At 35.2% G+C, this 22,357-nt stretch overlaps 1 protein-coding gene across 3 annotated transcripts; it reads right to left on the bottom strand.

Moving 5' to 3' along the window:
• On the bottom strand, positions 1–22,061 carry KATNBL1 (katanin regulatory subunit B1 like 1). Of its 3 annotated transcripts, none has more exons than XM_077771674.1 (10): positions 21,901–22,061; positions 13,608–13,738; positions 12,642–12,682; positions 11,153–11,333; positions 6,449–6,567; positions 5,503–5,553; positions 5,323–5,412; positions 4,900–4,989; positions 3,985–4,078; positions 1–2,005 (listed from the first exon to the last, which is right to left on the bottom strand). In XM_077771674.1, the coding sequence occupies exons 2-10, from the start codon at positions 13,722–13,724 to the stop codon at positions 1,973–1,975; spliced, it is 816 nt and encodes a 271-aa protein (XP_077627800.1). In that variant the 5' UTR covers positions 13,725–13,738; positions 21,901–22,061; the 3' UTR covers positions 1–1,972. The 3 variants fall into 3 exon arrangements, with proteins under 3 accessions (XP_077627800.1, XP_077627798.1, XP_077627799.1); XM_077771672.1 differs by having other exon boundaries at positions 11,153–11,429; positions 21,901–22,059; XM_077771673.1 differs by lacking the exon at positions 21,901–22,061 and adding an exon at positions 17,757–17,867 and having other exon boundaries at positions 11,153–11,429.
• Positions 22,062–22,357: the final 296 nt, after the last annotated feature.

Raw genomic sequence — 22,357 nt, 5'->3', positions numbered from 1 at the left:
TGCATTATTAACATTATGTTTATTTTAAATATTAGAAGTGTATAGTATCACATATACCAATTATTTGAGTTGTCTTTCCATTTGAGGTGAAAGGTTTATGCTAAGCTATACACACCATCTGCCTTGCAACTAAGAACTGAATTTGAAAGATATACACCTAAAGAAATTGCAGTAAGTAGCCATGAATGGTTCTGTTTAAGTGTGCAAAGTTAATGAACCTACAAAAGGATGAACTCCTGTCTTTAGTCTCCTTAGCACCATGCTCCAACTGAGTTAACTGGTTCAAACTGTTAGATAAGATGGTGATAACTAAAGGAATAGGAACAAAGAAAGGTTATATTTCATCATCTTAAGGTTTCACAGAGATGACGCAGGTTTACGATTCAAATTCCCACCTCCTGAAAAACAATATTCTTCTTAAATAACTCAACTCTCAAATCACAGAAATGCAGTCATCTTAAATTATTCTAAAGATTTAAGAAAATAACCAAAAATTAATGTTCACTGTGAGGAATACATAGCTATATGAAATATAGCTACACAAAAAATAGAATTCAGTAAAAGATAACATTTTTAAAGCAAAAAAGTCGTTTGTTTGGAATTCACATCAGTAGTGGCTAACTGGATAAATGCTAAAGATTTACATTCAAGTGCTTGGAAGATTACTGCAGAGAAATTAAATTACTAAAAACTCTTTGTTCAGATGCCTCTCAGGCTTATAAAGATGAGATGATGCATGAACCACCAACAATGGTATTTAAACCCCAAACACTTTCAAGATAAGATGTACAGCTGTTAAGACATTCCAGAAGTGGGTTCACTGACACTAAAAATGGTATATATAAAAAAAAGACCTCATACAGTCTGCTGGCATTTCATACCAATCATTGGAGGAGGTAGTAATGTAAAGTGTTGGAATTTAAAACACAAGGTCAGCACTAACTGTAAACATTTCTAAAGCACTGTATGTAATTCTTTAAAACATTAGTGAAAAAGAATTAGAATTCATATAAAAGAATTTAAAAAAGCAAAAAAATAGAAATATTTAGTGAATTTACTCAAATGAAGAAAGCTTAAATGATACAGAACTGAAAATATTAGAAATCTATATACAATAAGTGAATATAAATTAGCCAACTCCATGGACATTTCTAGTTAAGCATTCATACAAATACATATTCACCTTTTTCTTTTATATAGGAATAACACATACATACATGACAGAATGATTCTGGCAAAAAAAAAAATCAGAGATACTAAAAATATTCTCAAGTTTTAAAAATGGTACAGAGTAAGTTTTAACAACATTCTACATGAATGGAAACCCCTGATTTAATTCCATGATTTTATCATGCCAGAAGCATGGTTGGTTTTAATTTTTTAAACATATTCATATCATACATATTGGCTTATTAATAATTAAGGCATTTTTTATATAGTATCTCAGTGTGGACAACACATTTTTAGTACTGATTACTTGCTATGACATTTTAAACTTGCAAAGTCACTTCAAAATAAGAAAATAGCTGCACACATTTAAGTGTTTTCTTATAAAACACAATCTTCAAAAAAGTAATGATGATTGGTCTTTGTGATTCCTAGTACTAAGTCCTTTCTTCTTTCTGATATAGTATAAATTATATTCTTATGCAGGATTGCATTAAGACCCAGTAGTTCTTAAACGTTACCAGATAATCATTTAAGTCCCAAATGCAGCAAAGGCGAACAGTCTTCATAGTGCACTTTCACCTCATTGAAGCTGAAGCTGCTCCTTTTGTATACTTTTCCACTTCAATGTGAAGTAGATTGTTAGGATTTCATTAGTGGTTTCATATGTGGCTTTTTAAGGGAAAAAAAGGTTTCAATTTCTTCCACAGTTCACAGTTCTCAGATGAGATTTTTTTTTCTTTTGGAAATCTTAGTCTGAGGACGTTTTGAATAATCAAATGTGCTCTTTTTAGTAGACAGTCTCTCAATGCAACTGTAATAAATAAGCATCTACATCCTTAGAAAACAAAACAAAAGCATTTCATTAGCTGGTACAGTAAATACACATGTATACATCCCATTTTCTTCTTTTTGTCACTTAGTTTGCTTTTGCTTCCTTCTGTGATCTTTTGAGGGTGAAAAATGGGTCTTGCTCAACTTTTAGCTGCATTTACTTAGCTCAGGGCCTGGCACACAGCACATGTTCAATAAATGTCAAGTGCTAATGAGTGTTTGGCTCCTGTGATCAAAAAACTCTGCTTTTATAGCTAAACAAGATCATTAGATCATTCCCAGCAATTCCTTCAGTGCCATATAAACCACAAGCCAGCCTGATAACAGCCTTTCTGATTTCTACCCTTGACAAATTACAATGGAGGGTTTAATATTGTAAAAGAGGTTTTATCATGGCTTAAGCAGCTTCACAGAACTTTCAATCACTCCATACTGTCTTCAATAATAAAATCATACTGTAAAGTCATATTTACAGTAAATCTTCTCACTTTATAAAAAATCATAATTGAAAGCAAATTTCTAAGGAGACAATATTTTTTCAGTACTACTCCCAAGACTGCAGAGTGTCTCCAGACAAGGTGATATATGATGCATGCTCTGTAAATACTCCATTCTGTATCAACTTTTACTTCATTCTTCCATTATCAAAAGAACAGACTAAAACAACAACAAACTGGAAAACTGATTTTTGTTTATGATATTTTTATCATTAAGAATTCTACAGAGTAAAATTACACAGTGGTAACACACTTGTGTGATACATCATTTTCCTTCTTTTCTTGAGAGTATCCAAGGAGAATTTCACAAGTAAATCCACAACATACTTCCTCTTATTTAGAAAACTGTATATTTTTTTAAACTAAACAATGCTTGTCTATTTTTGACTAGTGCCCATTTATGATAGCACTATGCCTAGTAAAAGGTGCAAATATTTCTTTTCTTTTTAATGTTTTATTTATTTCTAGGAGAGAGAGAGAGAGAGAGAGAGACAGCGCGAGCAGGGGAGGGTCAGAGAGAGAGAGTCACAGACTCCGAAACAGGCTCCAGGCTCTGAGCTGGCAGCCAGCACAGAGCCTGACACGGGGCTCGAACCCACAAACCGCGAGATCATGTCCCGAGCGAAAGTCCGACGCTCAACCGACTAAGCCACCCGGGCGCCCCAAGGTGCAAATATTTCTTAACGGTGATTTCTTTTCTGCACTTATATTTTAATTACTAATGTTTTCTGAAGTTTAAATATTAAAACCCAAACTAGCAACATTAACTTTTCCTTTAAGAGACAAGCAAATAAATAAATTACAATGTCAAAGTCATTGTGACTTGAACATTTACTTCCCAAAAAGCATGACATTCGCAAAAACCAAGTAAAAAAATAATAGCCTAAAACCATATGACTACATTCCTCACCCCTTGCTTCCTGTGTGTCACTCTTTTAGACGCCTTCCTAACTTGGGTTCTTAACTTTTCCTCTAATTGGAACTAGTTCATTAAATTCCCTCTAGCACATCATTTCCACAGCTGTATCTGAAACACACTGAATGGCTAATTCCTGTGTTCCTTTCCAAAGTTATATTCATATCCAAATGACCTCAAGCATTTGCAGATATGAAATTAACTTTAGATCTTATTTGAATAGTACTGTATTGGATATATTTAATTTATGAATGCATAATACAAATATATCATTTCTAATATTTAATTAAGATTAAATAGAGATTTTAAGCTTAACTTTTTTCTTTTTCTTTTTTTTTTTTTTTTAAGTTTATCCATTTTGACAGAGAGAGACCATAGGAAGGAGAAGGGCAGAGAGGAAGTGAGAGGATTCCAAGCAGGCTTTGCACGGTCAGTGCAGAGTCCAATGCAGGGCTCAAACCCACAAACTGTGAGATCATGACCTGAGCTAAAATCAAGAGTTGGACACTCAAATGGCTGAGCCACCTAGTCGCCCCTAAGCTTAACTTTATAAGCTTAAATGTCGATTACCTTGGCTATGTTACCAGTATATCCCGGAACCAAAGTAAGATGATTTTCCTGTTCCCATAATCCACTTAATTGTTGCTTTAAAATCTGAATATTTCTATGAGAAAAAAAGAAAAAATGCAAATATGAGAATATGGATCTAGTAAATATACTTAATGAACACAGTTTTAAAATTTCAAGTATTTATCGGAGAAACCTGTACCGTTTGAACTCAAGTAACTCTTTAAAATAGTACTTGCCAACTATGGAAATTAAAAGATTACTTATTTGTTAAAGCAGGAAAGAAAACTAGGTACTTGGAGCATTTGGACAACTGTTCCTGGGTATCAAGAAGGAAATTTTTGAGAGCCTAAAGAGAAAATTATGGACTTTAATGAAACTGTTGGGGAGGTATTTTTCTTGCAGCTTCATGATGATCTGGCTCATCTGGTAGAACACCCACACATTTTTACATCAAGGCAATATTCAAATTATGATGATTATAGTACAGTTTTTAGAACTGTAATCATCCAATTGGATTTTCAGGTTAATGTCTAGGTAGTCAAAAGACCCTAAAGATGCAGGATGCTTCCATCTCTGTGCCTCAATACTTAATCCACCAAAGCCATCTCTCTTTTCCTCCCTGACTCATTTTAACAGATATGAGGGTTAAACCAACTGCTTTGCTTTTTCCTCCTAAAATCAAATGTAAGGCTCTGTCAGAAAAAGAGATATAGGGGGTTACTGGGCTCTGGAATTCAACTGTCATGTGTAGTTTTCACATGTCAACACTATTCCAATTTAATATTTCTCTGAAAATGAAGAAAATAAATTATTGTTTAAAGGTGATCATGGAATAGAATTATCACGTAGTTTAATCAAACAGCTTTTCTGAAAAAAATTGTATGAGCCAGAGTTTATTTTTAAAGATATACTCACCCATCATTTATAATTTCTGTTTTGGATGATAGTTCTGACCACCACCTTTTTATGACTGCTTGAAGCCAGTTTAAACCAACTATTATGTATCTGAAATGACATTTTGTTACAAAATTCAAGTGCTTTCACCCAAGAAGCTTTTACCAAAAAAGATACACTCCTCCCTCTTCAAAACACATACACGCTTTCCCCTTTAAAAAATGTACTTTGCTGCTTTCAAAAGCTGTATTTTATGTAAGTTGTTTATAGATGCTTTTGTAATTATTCTTTAGTCATCATGTTCTTTCCCTAATTGGATTATAAACTCTGAAAACAGACACCGTTTGTGTCTCCTGGAGCTCAATCTATCACTATACACACACAAGAAACAAAATCAAGGACAGTGAAAGAGAATAATGAACTGAGAGTCGGATTAGCACTTACTCTTCAAATTTGCTTTTAAGTAGGGACTTGACTAGAGGCAACAGATCTACACAGCAGCCAAGTGAGATGTATTGTTTTTCCTCCTGTAAACTAAAAAAACCACTTAAGTTGTAAAAATATGAACAGGTCACCTGCCCTTCCATTTAAACTTACTTTTTTTCTGAAAAATAATCTTTTTACCTATTGGTGAGCACAGGAAGACAATCCACAACAACTCCAAGGTCTTCTATCCTGTGGGTACAAAACTGCTTAGAGAACAGATTTCCTTATTTATACCCTTCACACTCTTTTGAGAAACTCACTCATTCAACAAATGATCTGAGTCTCTATGATGAGCCAGGAACTGGGGATACAACAGTAAACAAAGAGATAGGACATGTATTTCAGAGTGGGATGTGGAAGAAGGCAGAGACAGACAATAAACAAACAAGTAAAATATATAGAGCATGTTGACAGTAATAAGTGCTATGGAAAAAAATAGAATAGGAAAGATTGGGAGTGAAGAAATATTTTTTTTAGTGTTTACTTTTGAGAGAGAGAGAAAGAGCGAGAGGACGAGAGCGTGCACATGTGGGCCAGGGAGGGGTAGAGAGGGACACAGGATCCAAAACAGGTTCTAGGCTCTGAACTGTCAGCACTGAGCCTGACACGGGGCTCGAACCCACAAACTGTGAGATCATGACCTGAGCTGAAGTCAGACACTCAACTGAGTGAGCCTTTAGGCACCGCAAGAAACCCATATTTTTAAATAAGATGGTCAGGAAAGACCTCATTAAGGTACTGTTTGAGAAGATATTTTAATACAGTGAAGAAGGCCATGATTAAAGTTTTCACTCAAAGGGAATTTTTAAAAGGTTACTATCCCCATACTGGTATCTCTTAGTTTTATTTTGTAAGAGTTTTAGAGAAGGTAATAGTTTTGTTCAACATGATAAAAGCGATGGTTTCCTGTATTTTTTTTTCTCTCAGACTGGTGATGAATGTAAACTATATTGTTACTTTTGAAGCTAAATATAAGAAGTTTAAAATTGTAGCCAGTATAACAGAAATAAGTCTTAAGAGGCACTTCAAGACAAAACACTGGAAACTACTTTAACTGAATGAAAGCACAAAAGACCACACTTACCTCACCAAATATGCTACAAGTTCACTTATACTTCTCTTTCTCCAGAACGTTAAAGCTACATTCAATCTCAAATTCCTGCTGAACAAAACCTGTGCCATTGTTTCATGGTCCTGAGAAACCTGAAAGACAGTAATCTAATTTGTTAAAAAGCACATTGAAACATGACACAAACCCATTTTTTCCAGTTAAATTATTCTGGTAGACATATTTTTAAATTATGTAGAAGTGGGGTGTCTGGGTGGCTCAGTCGGTCAAGTGCCCGACTCTGGCTCAGGTCATGATCTCACAGTTCGTGGGTTCAAGTCCCGCGTCGGGCTCTGTGCTGACAGCTAGCTCAGAGCCTGGAGCCTGCTTCAGATTCTGTGTCTCCCTCTCTCTCTGACCCTACCCTGTTCACGCTGTGTTTCTCTCTCTCACTCTCAGAAGTAAAAACATTTTTAAAAATTTAAATAAATAAATTATGCAGAGGTGACTCCTTTTAATGGTCCCCAAAAAGCAACGTTGCAGCTGAACATAGTAAATGAACTGAATAAATTTAGAACCTGTTTACTTTTTACCAATACTTTTTATTTGCTATTTTCTTTTTAAATCTCACTCATTTATAAATTATATTTAGCTCATCTATAAACTTGGGATTTATTTTATAATGTGGATTAAAGGATAAAATAAATATGTATAGGCTAGTCACTATCAACTGAATAACATGAGAAGGAAACCACAAAAATTTAGTCATGACCAGTATTAATTTTTTACTATCTAATGAAGTAATATATTCCTGTCATAAAAAAGGTCAAATAGCACACAGGACTATATCAAATAAAAAGTGAATAATTTCTATCTGCCCACAAAAAAATCTAGTATCACTTCCTAGAAGTAATCACAGTTAACAGATAGGTATATATCTTAAAAAAAAAAACACTTTCTAGACAGAGATGAATTAGAAAGATATAAAATTAAAATATTACAATATCTGTGTTTCTGAAAACCTTGTTTTTCACTTATCTATTATAATGCTTTTAATGTCAAAACATAGATCAACTTCAGTTTTAAAAAACAATTATAGATTCTTCAGTTGTTCTATAACCTAGTTTATTTAGGTTGATTCTGGTCTTTCTCTATTAAAACTTATGCATCAATGAACATCCTTATGTTTGTAAATATATGCATTTGTACAAATATTTCTGTAAGATTAGTTTTAGAACTGGAACAACTAGATCCATTTTTTAAAAATAACAGATTAAGATATGATTCACACACCATAAAACTTAACCACCTAAAGCATACAATTCAGTAGTTTTTACTACATGCGTGGAGTTGTGCAACCGTTATCACAATCAATTTTAACCAATATTTTCATCATCTCTAAAAGAAACCCTGGACTCCAGTCTTCCTTCTTGCCAGCCTCTGGCAACCATTAATATACTTTTTGACTTTATGACTTTACCTAATCTAGACAGTTCATATAAATTGAATTATACAATACGTAGCCTTTTGGGGCACCTGAGTGGCTTAGTTGGTTAAGCATCCGACTTTAGCTCACATCATGATCTCGCAGTTTGTGAGTTCAAGCCCTGCATCAGGCTCTGTGCTGACAGCTCAGAGCCTGGAACCTGCTTCAGATTCTGTGTCTCCCCCTCTCTCCGGCCCTCCCTTGCTCACAGTCTCTGTCTCTCAAAAATAAATAAACGTTAAAAAATTTAAAAAAAATAGGTAGCCTTTTTTGGCATGGCTTCTTTCACATAGCATAATGTTTTCAAGGTTTATATATAGCATAGTATATATTGGTACTTTAGTCCTTTAAAATGGTCAAATAATATTCCAATGTATGAATATACAACATTCATTTATCCATACTTCAGGTGATGGACATTTGGAATGTTTCCACTTTGGACTGTTATGAATATTATGAACATTTGTTTGTAAGTGTCTGCGTGTACACGTTTTCAATTCTCTTGGGTATATACCTAGGTATAGAACTGTTGGGTCAAAAGGTTATATGTATTTGAACTTTGCCAAACAGTATGTTATCACTTTTAGATTTACGTTTTTAGAGCAGGCATTAGTGAATTAGGAAAACAGGCATGAAATAAGAGAAGATCAATAAACCTGAGTTAAGTGTGAGGTTAAGGCAGGCTTGTGCAAAGTAATCAAAGGGAGAGCAAAGTAAAAAGAGGACCTTTAAAGAAATTACTCACCATGGCACTAATTCAAATGCACAACTGGAGCTTTCTTTTTTTTAAGGTATTTGCACTCAGAATGTTCATTCGCTCAACTCAACTGAAGAAGAACCAACCTAGATCCCAATCTAGGCCAGATTTCTGGGTTATATAATTGCATGCTCTTCTCCTTCAGGGTATGTAGTTTCTTTGATTATCTGATTATTGTTGGCCCTGTTGCTTCTATAACAACTTAAAAGTAGAAGCAGTGTCTGTTCTTCACCTACCAGTCTAAGTCCTCAGAGCCTCAGAATGCATTACACAGTTGGGAACCCTCAGTTAAGTACTTGGGAACAAATTAGTATGACAGGTGATTCTCTTTAACATAAATTGCCCCTGATAATTCACTGTTATATTCTCCTTGCTTCCTCTTTTCTCATAGATACTATAAGCACTTCTTTCATTCTTCCTAGAATTACTTTCTTTTTTAAAATAAAAAAAATATTTTAAAGAGAGAGAGAGTACACGCATGCAAGCAGAGGAGGGGGGAAAGGGATAGGTGGAGAGAAAGAGAATCCTAAGTAGGCTCCATGCTCAGCATGGAGCCCCATGCAGGGCTCCAGCCCATGATCCTCATGACCTGAGCCAAAATCAAGAGACAGATGCTCAACCGACTAAGCCACCCAGATGCCCCTGGGATCTTATTTTTATAGGTAACAATGTATTCATTGGCAAAACCATCTTTTTTTGCATCATTTCATTATGGTTTTACTTAACAATATTTAATTTTCTATCTTTCCTTTATCTTATTATTACTATTTTTTATTTGAGAGAAAAAGAGCAAGAGGGTGTGTACTAGCGGGGAAGAGGGAGAGAAGGAAGAGGGGGCAAGAGGGAGAGGGAGGAAGAGAGTCTTAAACAAGCTCCATGCTCAGCAAAGACCCTGACAGGGCTTGATCCCACGACTCTGGGATCATGACCCAAGCTGAAATCAACCCACTGAGCCACCTAGGCACCCCTCTTCTTACTTACCTGTAATTATCATCCTAAATGCGATGCTCAATTCATTAACCTACAAGCTTAAGATCATTTTAATTTAAAAAGATTTTCTGCTTCTGTGCCACAGAATTAAACAACAGAATTAAATCAACATTAAAAAACATTAAACAACAGATTTTTTAATGATGATTTAAGTGTACCAACTCATAGTAAAAGAAGTTAATGTTATGTATCCATCAAAAAAATTGTAGAATTATTATTTAATTACATGGAAAATATCCAAATTTATTAAACATAAAAATCAAGTAATCAAGCAACATGTATAATATGAAGAGAAAAAGATACATCAAAAATTTAATATGATTATTTCCAAATGTTGAGATTATGAATAAGTTTTTCCTTTGAGTTTATTTTCTACAATATATACAATAAACATGTAATAATAATTATCAAACTATTTCTTCAAATGATACTTTTAAAAAATTTATTTGTATGGTCCCTGGGTGGCCCGGTTGGTTAAGCAACTAACTTTGGCTCAGGTCATGCTCTCACAGTCTGTGAGTTCAAGCCCTGTGTTGAGCTCTCTGCTGACAGCTCAGAGCCTGGAGCCTGCTTCAGATTCTGTGTCTCCCTCTCTCTCTGCCCCTCCCCTGCTCATACTCTGTGTCTCTCTCTGTCAAAAATTAAATCAACATTAAAAAAAATTAAAATTAATTTGTGAAATTTCTTTTTTTTTTTTTTTAAGTCTATTTTGAGAGAGAGAGCACAGGAGCAGGGGAGAGACAGAAAGAGAGGGAGAGAGAGAATCCCAAGCAGGCTCTGCACTGTCAGTGTGGAGCCCAATGCAGAGCTCAAGCTCACAAACCATGAGATTATGACCTAAGCGAAAAAGAATAATCAGATGCTCATCTGATTAAGCCACCTAGTGCTCCTCAAATGATCATTTTTAAAAGAAATTTGCTTTGTTTCTGGTTTTTTTGAGGCGTTTTTGCATAAAACTCATCCACTGAAAGTATGTGATACAATTTTTAATAAGCTTATAGAATTATACAAACATCATCATGGGGGGGAATATTTCTATCACCCCCCCATTCCCTTGTGCCTGTTCAGACAACTGATTTGACCAGAGCTAGAAGTGCAGCACATGGGGGGGAGGGGTAGGTAGGGCTGGGGTGCTGCCTGAACAGAACTTCCAATGGCAAGGTGGAGAGCCAAGCAAAACGGTCCTGGAGAACTGGCTTTGGTGGTCTACTGTTTAGGCAAGATTTCTTCTCTTCCTTTCCTTTAAATCTCTACTGGTCAACTGGCCATTGTGAATACTTACTGCAGCTTGTCAACCACTTCATTCTATCTCATCTATCATTGACTTAATGAAACAGAGTATCTATGGACTCAAATTAGGTTCATCTAGAAAACTGGCTCAAGGAGTTACACTCACTCAAAGAAGTCTGAATTTGATGCGCAGTGAATGACTGTGCTGGCAGAATATATCAAAGGAAAAAGCCAACAGTATAATAGGAATAAGGTGAACCTCATATAAATGACTTACCTCAGAAAAAAAACTATATTTTGATGATGGGCTTTCTGTCTGTGAAGAACCAGAATCACTGGAGTTAAGCAAATATGTTCGACTGTCATGGCGTAATTTTTCAGGCAGGTGGCCTGCACAAGCCAGTTCATTTTCTTTATTTGCCATGTCACAGCCCCCACTCCTAGGGGACTGTTTTTTTCTGTAACAAGGATTTGGAAAAGGATGATGTACTTTCTTTCTGCGATAAATCACCTTACGTAGTTTATCTGGGCTTTTCACAGCTTGTCCAACTGTTCTGTAAAAATAATTGATTTTTTTAAATGAAAAAGAATCACATAAAAACCTTTGCAACTTTTAAGCAGAAAGATTTAATAGGCCACATTTTGTGATTACAATCTACTAATATGAGAAGTAAATAGAATAAAAGAATATCTTAACTCTTAGATTGCTGAGGAAAATAAAAGGGAAATTACAAACCATCTAGAAAGCAATGAAAAGGAGGATACTTTATACCAAATAAAACAGAAAGGCATAATAACTGTTTTTAAAATGAAATTATTATGAAAAAATAATAAAATAGAATGAAATATTACAGTTTGAATTGTGCAAATTTGAATATATTTTAATGGATTATAAAAGAGAATACTTACTCTGATTAAACTTAAGTATATTTAAGTTGTTTAAGATAAAACACAATAGAGCAAATCTCACAGTTTTGTATGGTGATTCTCAAACATCTTGGTCTTGGGATACCTTGCAACTCTTAGAATTATTGAAGTTTCAAAAGAATGTTTTTATGTGGCCAATATTTACTGATATTTACTATATCAGACTCTTAAAATTGAGAATTTATTGATTCATTTAAGAAATAATAAGCTTAAAACTTATTAACATAGAATATTTTACCCCCCCAAAATCCTATATTTTCCAAAACAAAACATAGTGAGAAGAATGGCATTGTTCTTTATATTTATGCAAAAATCATTACTATCTGGCCTAACAGAAGACAGCTGGGTTCTCATATCTGACTCTGCATTCAGTCTATGGTGGTATCAAATATCATGAAAACTACTGTGCCCTGTAGGAGTGAAAATGAAAATCATGAATTATTGTTATTGTTATGAATATAGTTTTGACTTCATAAATTCCCTAACAGAGCTTCAGGGACCTCCACTGTCATCAGATCACATTCTGAGAACCAGTAGTTTAGTAGAAAGCACCTTTAGAGAATGAATGCCATTTTTACCACTATCTGCTGTATGATCCTGAACTAATCACAAATCTTTAGTTTTTCTCATCAACTGTTAGGGACAATGATACCTCTCTAGTAGGACTGCTGTAAGGATTAGAGATAATATTGATGTGTTTTGCACAGTGACTGGCACAAAGGAGATGTTTGACAATAAGTTACTTATAACAATAAAAGAATAATTAATGTTTTCCCTATTTTCACTATTACCCAGCTTTCACTATTTCGGTTTCCCACAAACTTTAAAGAAGTTCTTACCTATTTATGTAAGCAGCCAACTGTTTTGGAGATTTCTTAACCTGAAAAATAAAGTAGATATAGTTAACAGCATATTTAAGTTCTTTTGTGAAGCTATGTAAACTCTGTGATTGATATCAACAAATCTGAAATCCAACAGTTAGGTTTTCCAGATTAAAGCTGTAGTCTCAATCTTTAGTTACAATACTCTATGCAGGTATATTTGACAATGCAATATATTCATCCCCCTATTTTCCAGGCCACTAGTCACATATTATATTTACATGGTACTTGAAGTACACTGACTTTTAATATCATTTAAAAAATTCTATTAGCATGAATGAGCCTTGCAATGGTGAACAAAAAGCACCCCTAGAATTCCTCTTTAAAATTAAGCTACAATATATAAATGAAATCTTATCAAAAATAGCATACTGTCCATAAAGTTTTTAGATCTTTTGGAATATAAACAATTTTCAGTATTTCATTAATTCTACCTAATTCTGGGAGAGTAAACAAATGATCACCTTCCTGTTGTTTAAATAGTTTAATCAAAACTATCCATAGACTTAACAGTTTAAACTATCTGTGATGTACTAAGTGACAATGTCTGCCCAGAATTCATGTTGAAATCCTAATGTCCAATATGACGGATATTAGGAGGTGTAGCCTTTTGGAGGTGATTAGGTCATGAGGGTGATACCCTCATGAATGGGATCAGTGCCCTTAAAAAAGAGATCCCAGAGAGCTCTTTTGCCCCTTCTACCATGTGAAGACAGCAGAGAAGACAGACAACTATGAACCAGGAAACGAGCTCTAACCAGATACCAAATTGGCCAGGGCCTTTGTCTTGGACTTCCCAGTCTCCAGAATCGTGAGAAATAAATTACCACTGTTTATAAGTCACCTTGTCTATGGTATTCTGCTATACCACCATGAACACATTAAGATACTGTCTCACCCATTTCCTAGAAACCATGCACTTACCTCCTTCATGTTCTTATTAGTAAAATTAGAGATCCTTTTTCTAGGAAGATCAGTGGAATGATCCTCAATATTATTACAAAAGGTTCGTTTTTTAACATTGTGGGCTTCAGATGCCATAATCTCTTAAATACCTAAACAAGAAAACAAAAATAATAAATAGAAAATACAAAAAAGCAACAGAGCCTGATCACTTCCTTAACAGAAATATAAAAATACAACATTATGTAAAAGAGGTTTATGAGTAAAGCAGAGGACACAGTTCTAATTTAATACACTTTTTAACCTTAGAGGAAACACAAGGCAGGGCAGTCTAGGACTTTAGGCTCTTTGTGTTCTCATTCTTTAGTTGCAGTCAGTTAACAATAACAATGACAGGGTTTTTTTTGCCAATGCAGCATGGCAATCTCCCTATTTTCTATATCACTAGTCATATATTAAATTTAAATTTACAGGTTATGAAATCAGGTCTATATAGTAAGTATCAATGACATCAAAACGTATAGAGGTCTAGCTTTACTTTTTTTAATTTTTTAAATGTTTTTTATTTATCTCTGAGTGAGAGAGAGAGACAGAGAGAGAGCGTGAGCAGGGAAGGGTCAGAGAGAGAGGGAGACACAGAATCTGAAGCAGGCTCCAGGCTCTAAGCTAGCTGTCAGCACAGAGCCTGACGCAGGGCTCGAAGCCACAAACCATGAGATCATGACCTGAGCAGAAGTTGGACGCTTAACCGACTGAGCCACCCAGGCACCCCTAGAGGTCTAGCTTTAGAATCAAATCACTGAGTTAAATATAACTATAAGCAGCCAGAGGAACAAAAATCAAACTATATATATCTGACTTGTTTTATGTCTAATCCTTAAATTTTTCTTTCATTCTTGCAGTTAGCTCTCCAGAGCTTTCCTCTACCTTTGAAAGGACAATCCACAATTTCCCAGTCCTTCAATTATATCCAAAGAGGGGGAGGAATTAGATGCTATTTCTTTCTATATATAAATATAGGAATATATATATATATATTTATATATATATATAAATTGATGATTTCCTGACTTGCACCCAGGTTTCACACAGGAAATTTATTTCAGGCCATTACCTGAATACAAGTTGCTCTCTCATTCCTTTTTTAAGCATTTATTGAGCATTCATTATATATGCCAGGCCCTGGAATTAATGTAGATGATGGGCCAGAGACGCTGTTCTCAAGGATCACTTGAGAAGCTTTCAGAAAATACATCTTTCTGGGCCCCAACTTCAGACTGTAACTCAGCAAGTTTCTGGAGTGAAGCCCAAAGCAATTATATTTTTAAAAAGCTCCACAGCATTTCTGATGCACCTCTCAGAAGAAAATTTGCCTTAGAAAATTTTCCAAAAATCTGCACAAACACATGAAAATATGCAAATAATTTCAGGGTAGTCTATGATTTCCTGCCACTAATCCCTGGGCATCCCTTCTACCTATAACCTCTGATTAAAAAACCTCTAGAATGAGACTTTTTAAAAAATAAATAATTGCAGTAACACAATAAACACTCTGACAGAGGGACACTCATATGAGGCAGCAAAGCTTTCCTAAGGAGAGACTTAAAGGACAAACAGCACACTGAAAAAATAGCATGTACAGAACTGAAAGACATGAAGCAACATGGTTTGTTTGGCAATCTCTTAAGTAGATGCATGTGACTGGAGCTTAGGCTGGAAGTGGGTTGCAGCAGAGTGAAAAATGAGACTGGAGAGATAGAAGCTAGATCATAAAGGATCTTTTTGCACAAGGTAAACTTTTCTTTTTGAAGAAAGAGAGATATATTAAAGTTAATGGACTAACCATAGGCAATAACTTCTACCCTTCCCTGAAATCCCATTACAATGATAGCAAAGGGTTTTTAAAGGCATAAAACTCATAACAACAAAGAAGAGTCGTCTAGTCGATGGCAACAACATTTTGCAAACTGCAAAAACAGAAGTGATAAAAGACAGACCTGAGAAAGCCAAATGCTAAATCAGCAGTGAGTAAAGGTGAAAAGCAGAATCCCCCAAAGGTTTAGGAGTTGGCAATATTGAGGACCTCAAGGAGTGAGGATAAATGCAGGCTTAAGAATAGGTAGAATGATTAAATATCCATTTAGGAAACATTTAGATCTCTAGATCCCTTTCCACATTCTAATAAAAGTTTTACAGTACAGATAAAAGAGTCCCTGGGATGGAAAACACCAGGCATAAATGAAGGAGAAAAATATATTCTAACAGGGAATCAAGTCAAAGTTTACATACTAAATATTGAGATCTAACCTTCTTTCCACCATTTGCTGCTTGCAGCCAGCCTTACACGCTCCAGGAGGAAAGAGCACAGAAAATCCTTCTTTGGGAATTCTCATCAATGCCAGAGGAAAATACACATATCTACATATTCATACATCTAAAAATATTGACATAAGTTTTGGTCAAAGTCCGGAAAGAACGGTTTTACCTTTTGATTTTGGTAGTAGTTACCTGTTAAAACTAACAGAACTGTGCACTAAAAAGGATGAATTTTTATCTTATGTAAATTATCAACAAATCCAACTATCAGAAATCCTCAAGAGACAAGAACAAATTGCATACATGAAACACAAACAAAACAGAAAAGAAACCAACAAATAAATTAAAATTTAATTTGGAAGTTAAAAATAGGGTAAAATAAAAATCTTTATTATTTAAATAGCAAAAAAAAAAATCAACAGAAAGTTGGAAAAGAAACTTGAGGGTATCTCCTAAAATATAGGGAAAACAGGGGCGCCTGGGTGGCTTAGTCGGTTAAGCGTCCGACTTTCGCTTAGGTCATGATCTCGCGGTTCGTGGGTTCGAGCCCCGTGTCGGGCTCTGTGCTGACTGCCAGCTCAGAGCCTGGAGCCTGTTTCAGTCTGTGACTCCCTCTCTCTCTGACCCTCCCCTGCTCACGCTGTCTCTCTCTCTCTCCTAGAAATAAATAAAACATTTAATAAAATAAAATAAAATATAGGAAAAACATAGGTAAGACTGGCTTAAGAGAAAGCAACATCTAAATAAATGGAATTTCATAAAGAATTCAGAGAAAAAGAAAAAATCAAGACATAAGTGTAAATTATATAGAATTGAAGGACATGAATTTCCACATTGAAAAACACAGTGAGAGGGGCGCCTAGGTGGCTCAGTCAGTTAAGCATCTGACTTTGGCTCAGGTCATGATCTCTCCACTGGTGGGTTCGAGCACCTCACTGGGCTCTGTGCTGACAGCTGAGTCTGGAGCCTGCTTCAGATTCTGTGTCTCCTCCTCTCTCTGCCCCTCCCCACCCCACACACACACACTCTGTCTCTCTCTCAAAAATGAATAAGCGTTTAAAAAATAATTAAAAAAAAAAAATGAGGTTCAGCATGGCCCATGAAAACAGACCTACAAGGCACATAACTGTCACATTTCAGAGCACTAGAGAAGATGAAAACAAGCAAACAAACAAGTAAGCAAGCAAGCAAACAAAAGTAAACCCTAAAACCCCAATCAGGTCACACATTATCATGACATAAAATAATGCCTTCAAAATTCTTAGGGAACCTAAGATTTATAGGTAGCCAAATTACCAATTCAGTATAAGTGTAACAGAGATATCTTCAGACATTCAAAGTTCCAAAATCATTCTTTGCCATAGCTATCAGAGAAGTGAAAAACAAAATTAGAAATAAAAGAAATGGAGATCCAGCAGGAAAGAGAAGGGAATTCCCAAGATGATCATGAAGGAAGATCCTAGGATGAAGGCTGTGCACCAGGAACAGAGGACAACCAATGAAGCAGGGGAACAGGCTAAGGGAAGATGTTTCCACATAAATGAAATCAAACCTGGTGCTCATGAGAGAGGAGATTCAGGGAAGTAAAGGGCAGTCACAAGACAATGGCACATTTTTCAAGTGTTAAAAGAACTGTCAACCCAGAATCCTATGTGCAGTGTCCTTCAGGAATGAAGGGGAAACCAAGATCTTCTCGGAGAAAAGGAAGTTAAAGAAGAAACCTTACAAGATCAGACAGACAAAAAGAAAATGCTAAACATGTCTGACGGTCAAAACAAAAATTATAACACAATCTGATGTGGTTCAAAATACATACAGAGGAAATATTTAAGATAATTGTACTATAAAGGGCACCTGGGTTGCTTAGTTGAGCCTCCAACTTCAACTCGGGTGATGATCTTGCAGTTTGTGAATTCGAGCCCGGTGTTGTGTTCTGTGCTGACAGCTCAGAGCTTGGAGCCTGCTTTGGATACTTTCTCCCTTTCTCTCTACCCCTTTCCCTACTTGTTCTGTCTGTCTCTCTCTCTCAAATATAAATAAACATTTAAAAAATTTTTTAAAAGATAATTATACTATAAGTGGGAAAAGACAAAGGGACTTAAAGGTTTCCACACTTCACTCAAACTGGTAGACTACCAATAGACTGTAAGTTATGTATTTATAATGTAATAGAGTTACTGCTAAAAAAACTGTATCTAGAGATATACTCAAATATACTACAGATAAATCAAAATGTAATGTTTAAAAATGTTCCCATAGGAAGTAACCCTTAGGAAGGCAAGAATACTAAAACAAAAACAAAACAATGGAGAGAACAGAAACAAAAAATAAAATGGCAGAAACATATCAATAATTATATTATATATTAATGGTCTAAACGTATCAGTTAAAATCCAAAGATTGGTAGAGTACATTAAAAAATATGACCTAATGAGCCTGGTGACTCAGTCGGTTATGAGTCCAGCTCTTGGCTCAGGTCATGATCTCACAGTTCTCCAGACTGCTAGCATGGAGCCTGTTTGGGATTCTTTATCTATCTGTCCCACACTCCTGCTCTCTCTTTCTCTCTCAAAATAAATAAATAAACTTAAAAAAAATTACCTAAGGATATGTTGTCTACAAGAAATTCACTTCAAATATAATTATATAGGCAGGGAGAAAGGAAGATTTTAATGGGTCTTCAAAGTCCTCATCACAGGGGAAAAAGATTAAAATTAGAAAGAGATGTACGATGCAAATATTGTAAAAAGCAGAAGTTACTATATTAGTATAGGGTATAGATAGAGATGTAAAAGCAGCAAAGGAAAAATTACCAGAGTTAAAGAACATTACATAAAGATAAAAGGACCAATCCATTAAGAAAATAAAGCAATTTGGGGCACCTGGCTGGCTTAGTTGATGGAATGTGTGACTCTTGATCTCACTGTTGTCGGTTCACCCCCCATGGTGGGTGCAGAGATTACTTAAAAATAAAAAAAATCTTGGGGTGCCTGGGTGGCTCAGTTGGTTAAGCAACTAACTGACTCTTGGTTTCAGCTCGGGTCATGATCTCAGTTTGTGAGTTTTGTAGCTGGCAGTCTGTCCTTCCCCTGCTCCCACTGTCTCTGTCTCTCTCAATAAGTAAACTTAAACATAAATAAATAAATGGCCTGCTTTAAAAAATAAATTTAAAAAATTTTTTAATCTTAAAAAAAGGAAAAAAGAAATCTTAAATATGTATATGCCAAACAACACAGCGAAAAATACATGAATCAAAAATACATGAATCAAAAACTGAAAGGGCTGAAAGGAGAAACAGAAAATTCTACAATAATCACAGAGACTTCAATATCCCCTCTGGATAACTGATGGAACAAACAGACAAATTCAACAAGGCTGTAATTATGTAAAAATTACCATCAACCAACAGGATAAAATCAACAATGACAAAAAACTCCAACCAACAACAACAGAACAAGGACATGCCATTTTAACTAATGATGCAAGTTTAAACCACAATGACGTACTATTTCACAACTACAAGATGGGCTATAATAAAAATGACATACAATAACAAATGTTGAGAAGGATGGAGAACCTGGAACCCTCACATTATTGTACGAATGTATAATGGTAAACTGACTCTGGAAAACAGTTTGACAGTTTCCTGATATGTTAAATATGGATTTACCATATGATCCAGCAATTCTACCGGTAAAAACATTATTCAGAATAGCTAAAAAGTGTAAACAACCCATGGGGCACCAGGGTGGCTCATCTGGTTAAGTGTCTCATTCTTGATTTTGGCTTAAGTCATGATCTCATGGTTTGTGAGTTCAACCCCATGTCAGGCTCTGTGCTGGCAGCATGGAGCCTGCTTGGGATTCTCTCTCCCTCTCTCTCTCTGCCCCTCCCCGGCTTATGCACCCATGTTCTCTCTCTCTCTCTTTCTCTCTCAAAATAAATAAATTTAAAAAAATTTTTGTGAAAACTGGAAACAATCCAAATGTCTACCAGCTGGTAAATGGATAAACAAAACGTAATATATCTGTTGGGAACAGTACTCAAGAACAAAAATGAAAATATTAATACATGCTATACAATATGTTAAGTGTAATACTGCCATACAATATGTAATATTAATACATGCTATACAATATACTGTAAATGAAAGAAGCCAAACATAAAAGATATTATGTAATTTCATTGATATGAAATGTACATAAAAGTAAAGAGCACAGAGCACAGAGTAAGGTAGATTAATGGTTGCCTAGGGCTGAGGTGGGAGTGAGAGTAACTGCAAATGGAGACAAGGCTTCTTTGGGAGTGACAGTGACAATGGAATGTTCTAAAAATAGATTGTGGTCAATAACTGTATAATTCTGCATATACTTAAAATCAGTGAACTCTACATTTAAAACAGGTATACTTTATGGCATATAAATTATACTTCAATAAAGCTTTAAAAAGTAAATTATCAAAAGTGTAATTGGTAAAGCCTCATTACAAAGGATTTTTACACTACAGATTCCATTTTGCTTTATTATCTGATGCATTTGCTAGTGCCCTTCTTGGGCAATAATATAAGATTATCCTTTCCCCTCCAGAGCAGTTTATAATGCTAATAAAACAGTTTAAAGAGGGGCGCCTGGGTGGCTCAGTCGGTTAAGCATCTGATTCTGGCTCAGGTCATGATCTTATGGTTTCTGAGTTCGAGTCCCATGTCAGCCCTGTGCTGACAGCTTGGGATTCTGTGTCTCCCTCTCTCTCTGCCCCTCCCCTGCTCACACTCTATCTCTGTCTTTCAAAAAATAAAATAAATGTTAAAAAAAGTTTTTTAAGTAAATAAAACAGTTGAAAGCAATTGTTGAGCCTCCTAGGTGTTTCCACAGTGGGATTTGATAATATACAAAGAGAATAATCTGAAATAGGGTTAAGAGTGGATGAAGACGATGATTACAGAAACTAGAAAGGATAATCTTTCAATTCAAGAAGAATAAAAGGAAACAAGCCCTAAAAAGAATAAAAGCAAGGGTTAGAAGATACTGAGACCAAAATACTAACTTTACCCATAATAGTTCAGAACATTGAATATGGCACATATTTTCTAAAATAAAGATAAAAGAGTGATTGTTATGGGTATTTTCTTGAGAAGGTAGGAAAAAAGTGGCCGGCAGAAGGAGTTGAAGGGTTGAATTCCCTTTATACAGCAGCTATCTCTTATCAGAAAGATGAAAAGGGATCTATCCATATAATCTTACTACAATGGCTGCCAAATTAAGAGATTAAACAGCTCTAAGTATTCACATACTCCCTACCTACTCACAACGATGAGAAAAACTCATCATACAGGAATGAAACACGTGAGAAAAACTCATCATACAGGAATGAAACACGTCTGGACTTTTGACTCTAATAACTTGTTACAGCTCAAGATCAAATTAATTCAAGCTTTCTTTTTACATTAATACACTACAGTATATCAATTACTTATATTGTATTTAACTCTGCAATATGACTAGGCAATTTTAACCTCTTCTTAGAAAGCAAAGCATGGTTGTGAAAAAAAATTACAATAATTAACATTCTTGGTATGAAGTATTCTCCAGTCACCACCACAGACTTCATCTCACAAAGGGCTTGATGGTATTCCCCAAGTCTTGAGGTTGAAAACTGTTTATAACCATTATTGTATAATAATAAGATACATAAATTAAAAATATAAAGAGGTTTTAGAATGTAAAGCTTTAGCCTTTTTTTTTTTTTTTTTAACCCAGGAGATCAAGTAACCCAAAGGCACTACGCTAGTGACCGTATAGGGCAGAGAACCCATGCCTTTCCACATTATTGTTTTCACTAACTGAATGAAATTCATTGGTAACCACATAAGAGTCAACACTTTCAATCCTGAATAGGCAAATAAGCAAATAAGATGGGGGTACTAATTCTTTTGAGACAATAAGACAGAGACAAATGAACATAAACCAAAACATAGTCCTACTTCCCATCCTTTTCTTACCCTGTAATGGTAACCTTTTCTTCTCTCTCTTAAGCCCCACCAGGGGACTTTACGGGGCTCAAAGAAAAATCACAGGTTTCTTCATAAAGCAGCTGCCACATACAAAAATGAATGGGAAGGATGAAGATGGGCTTTTTTCTACAAGAATTTCAACGAAGGGGAGAGGAAAAGAAGGTAAAGATGAGATTTTTCTGGCATAAACTTTAGAACCTGGGGATATGGATTCCCTCTACCTAAATTCAGCTAATGGACATTTAATAACTGTTTTGGTATCTGCAGCACAAACATTTAAAAATGAAATTTGGATTAGGTTTAAAAACAAGGTGATAAAAAGGGAATTGATAATGAAAGGTGATCCAAATGGGATCAGGGTCTACAACGAAATATTAAAAACACTATTTTCAAAGACTGTTTTGTGAGTGGAAGGTTAAAAAAATAATGGCAATGGGGCGCCTGA

This window comes from Crocuta crocuta, unplaced genomic scaffold (assembly GCF_008692635.1).
Source record: "Crocuta crocuta isolate KB4526 unplaced genomic scaffold, BGI_CrCroc_1.0 scaffold156, whole genome shotgun sequence".
In the NCBI taxonomy this organism is placed as follows: Eukaryota; Metazoa; Chordata; class Mammalia; order Carnivora; family Hyaenidae; genus Crocuta; species Crocuta crocuta.
Note: the sequence above shows the minus strand (reverse complement) of the source record. Positions and strands in the feature narration are given on the sequence as shown.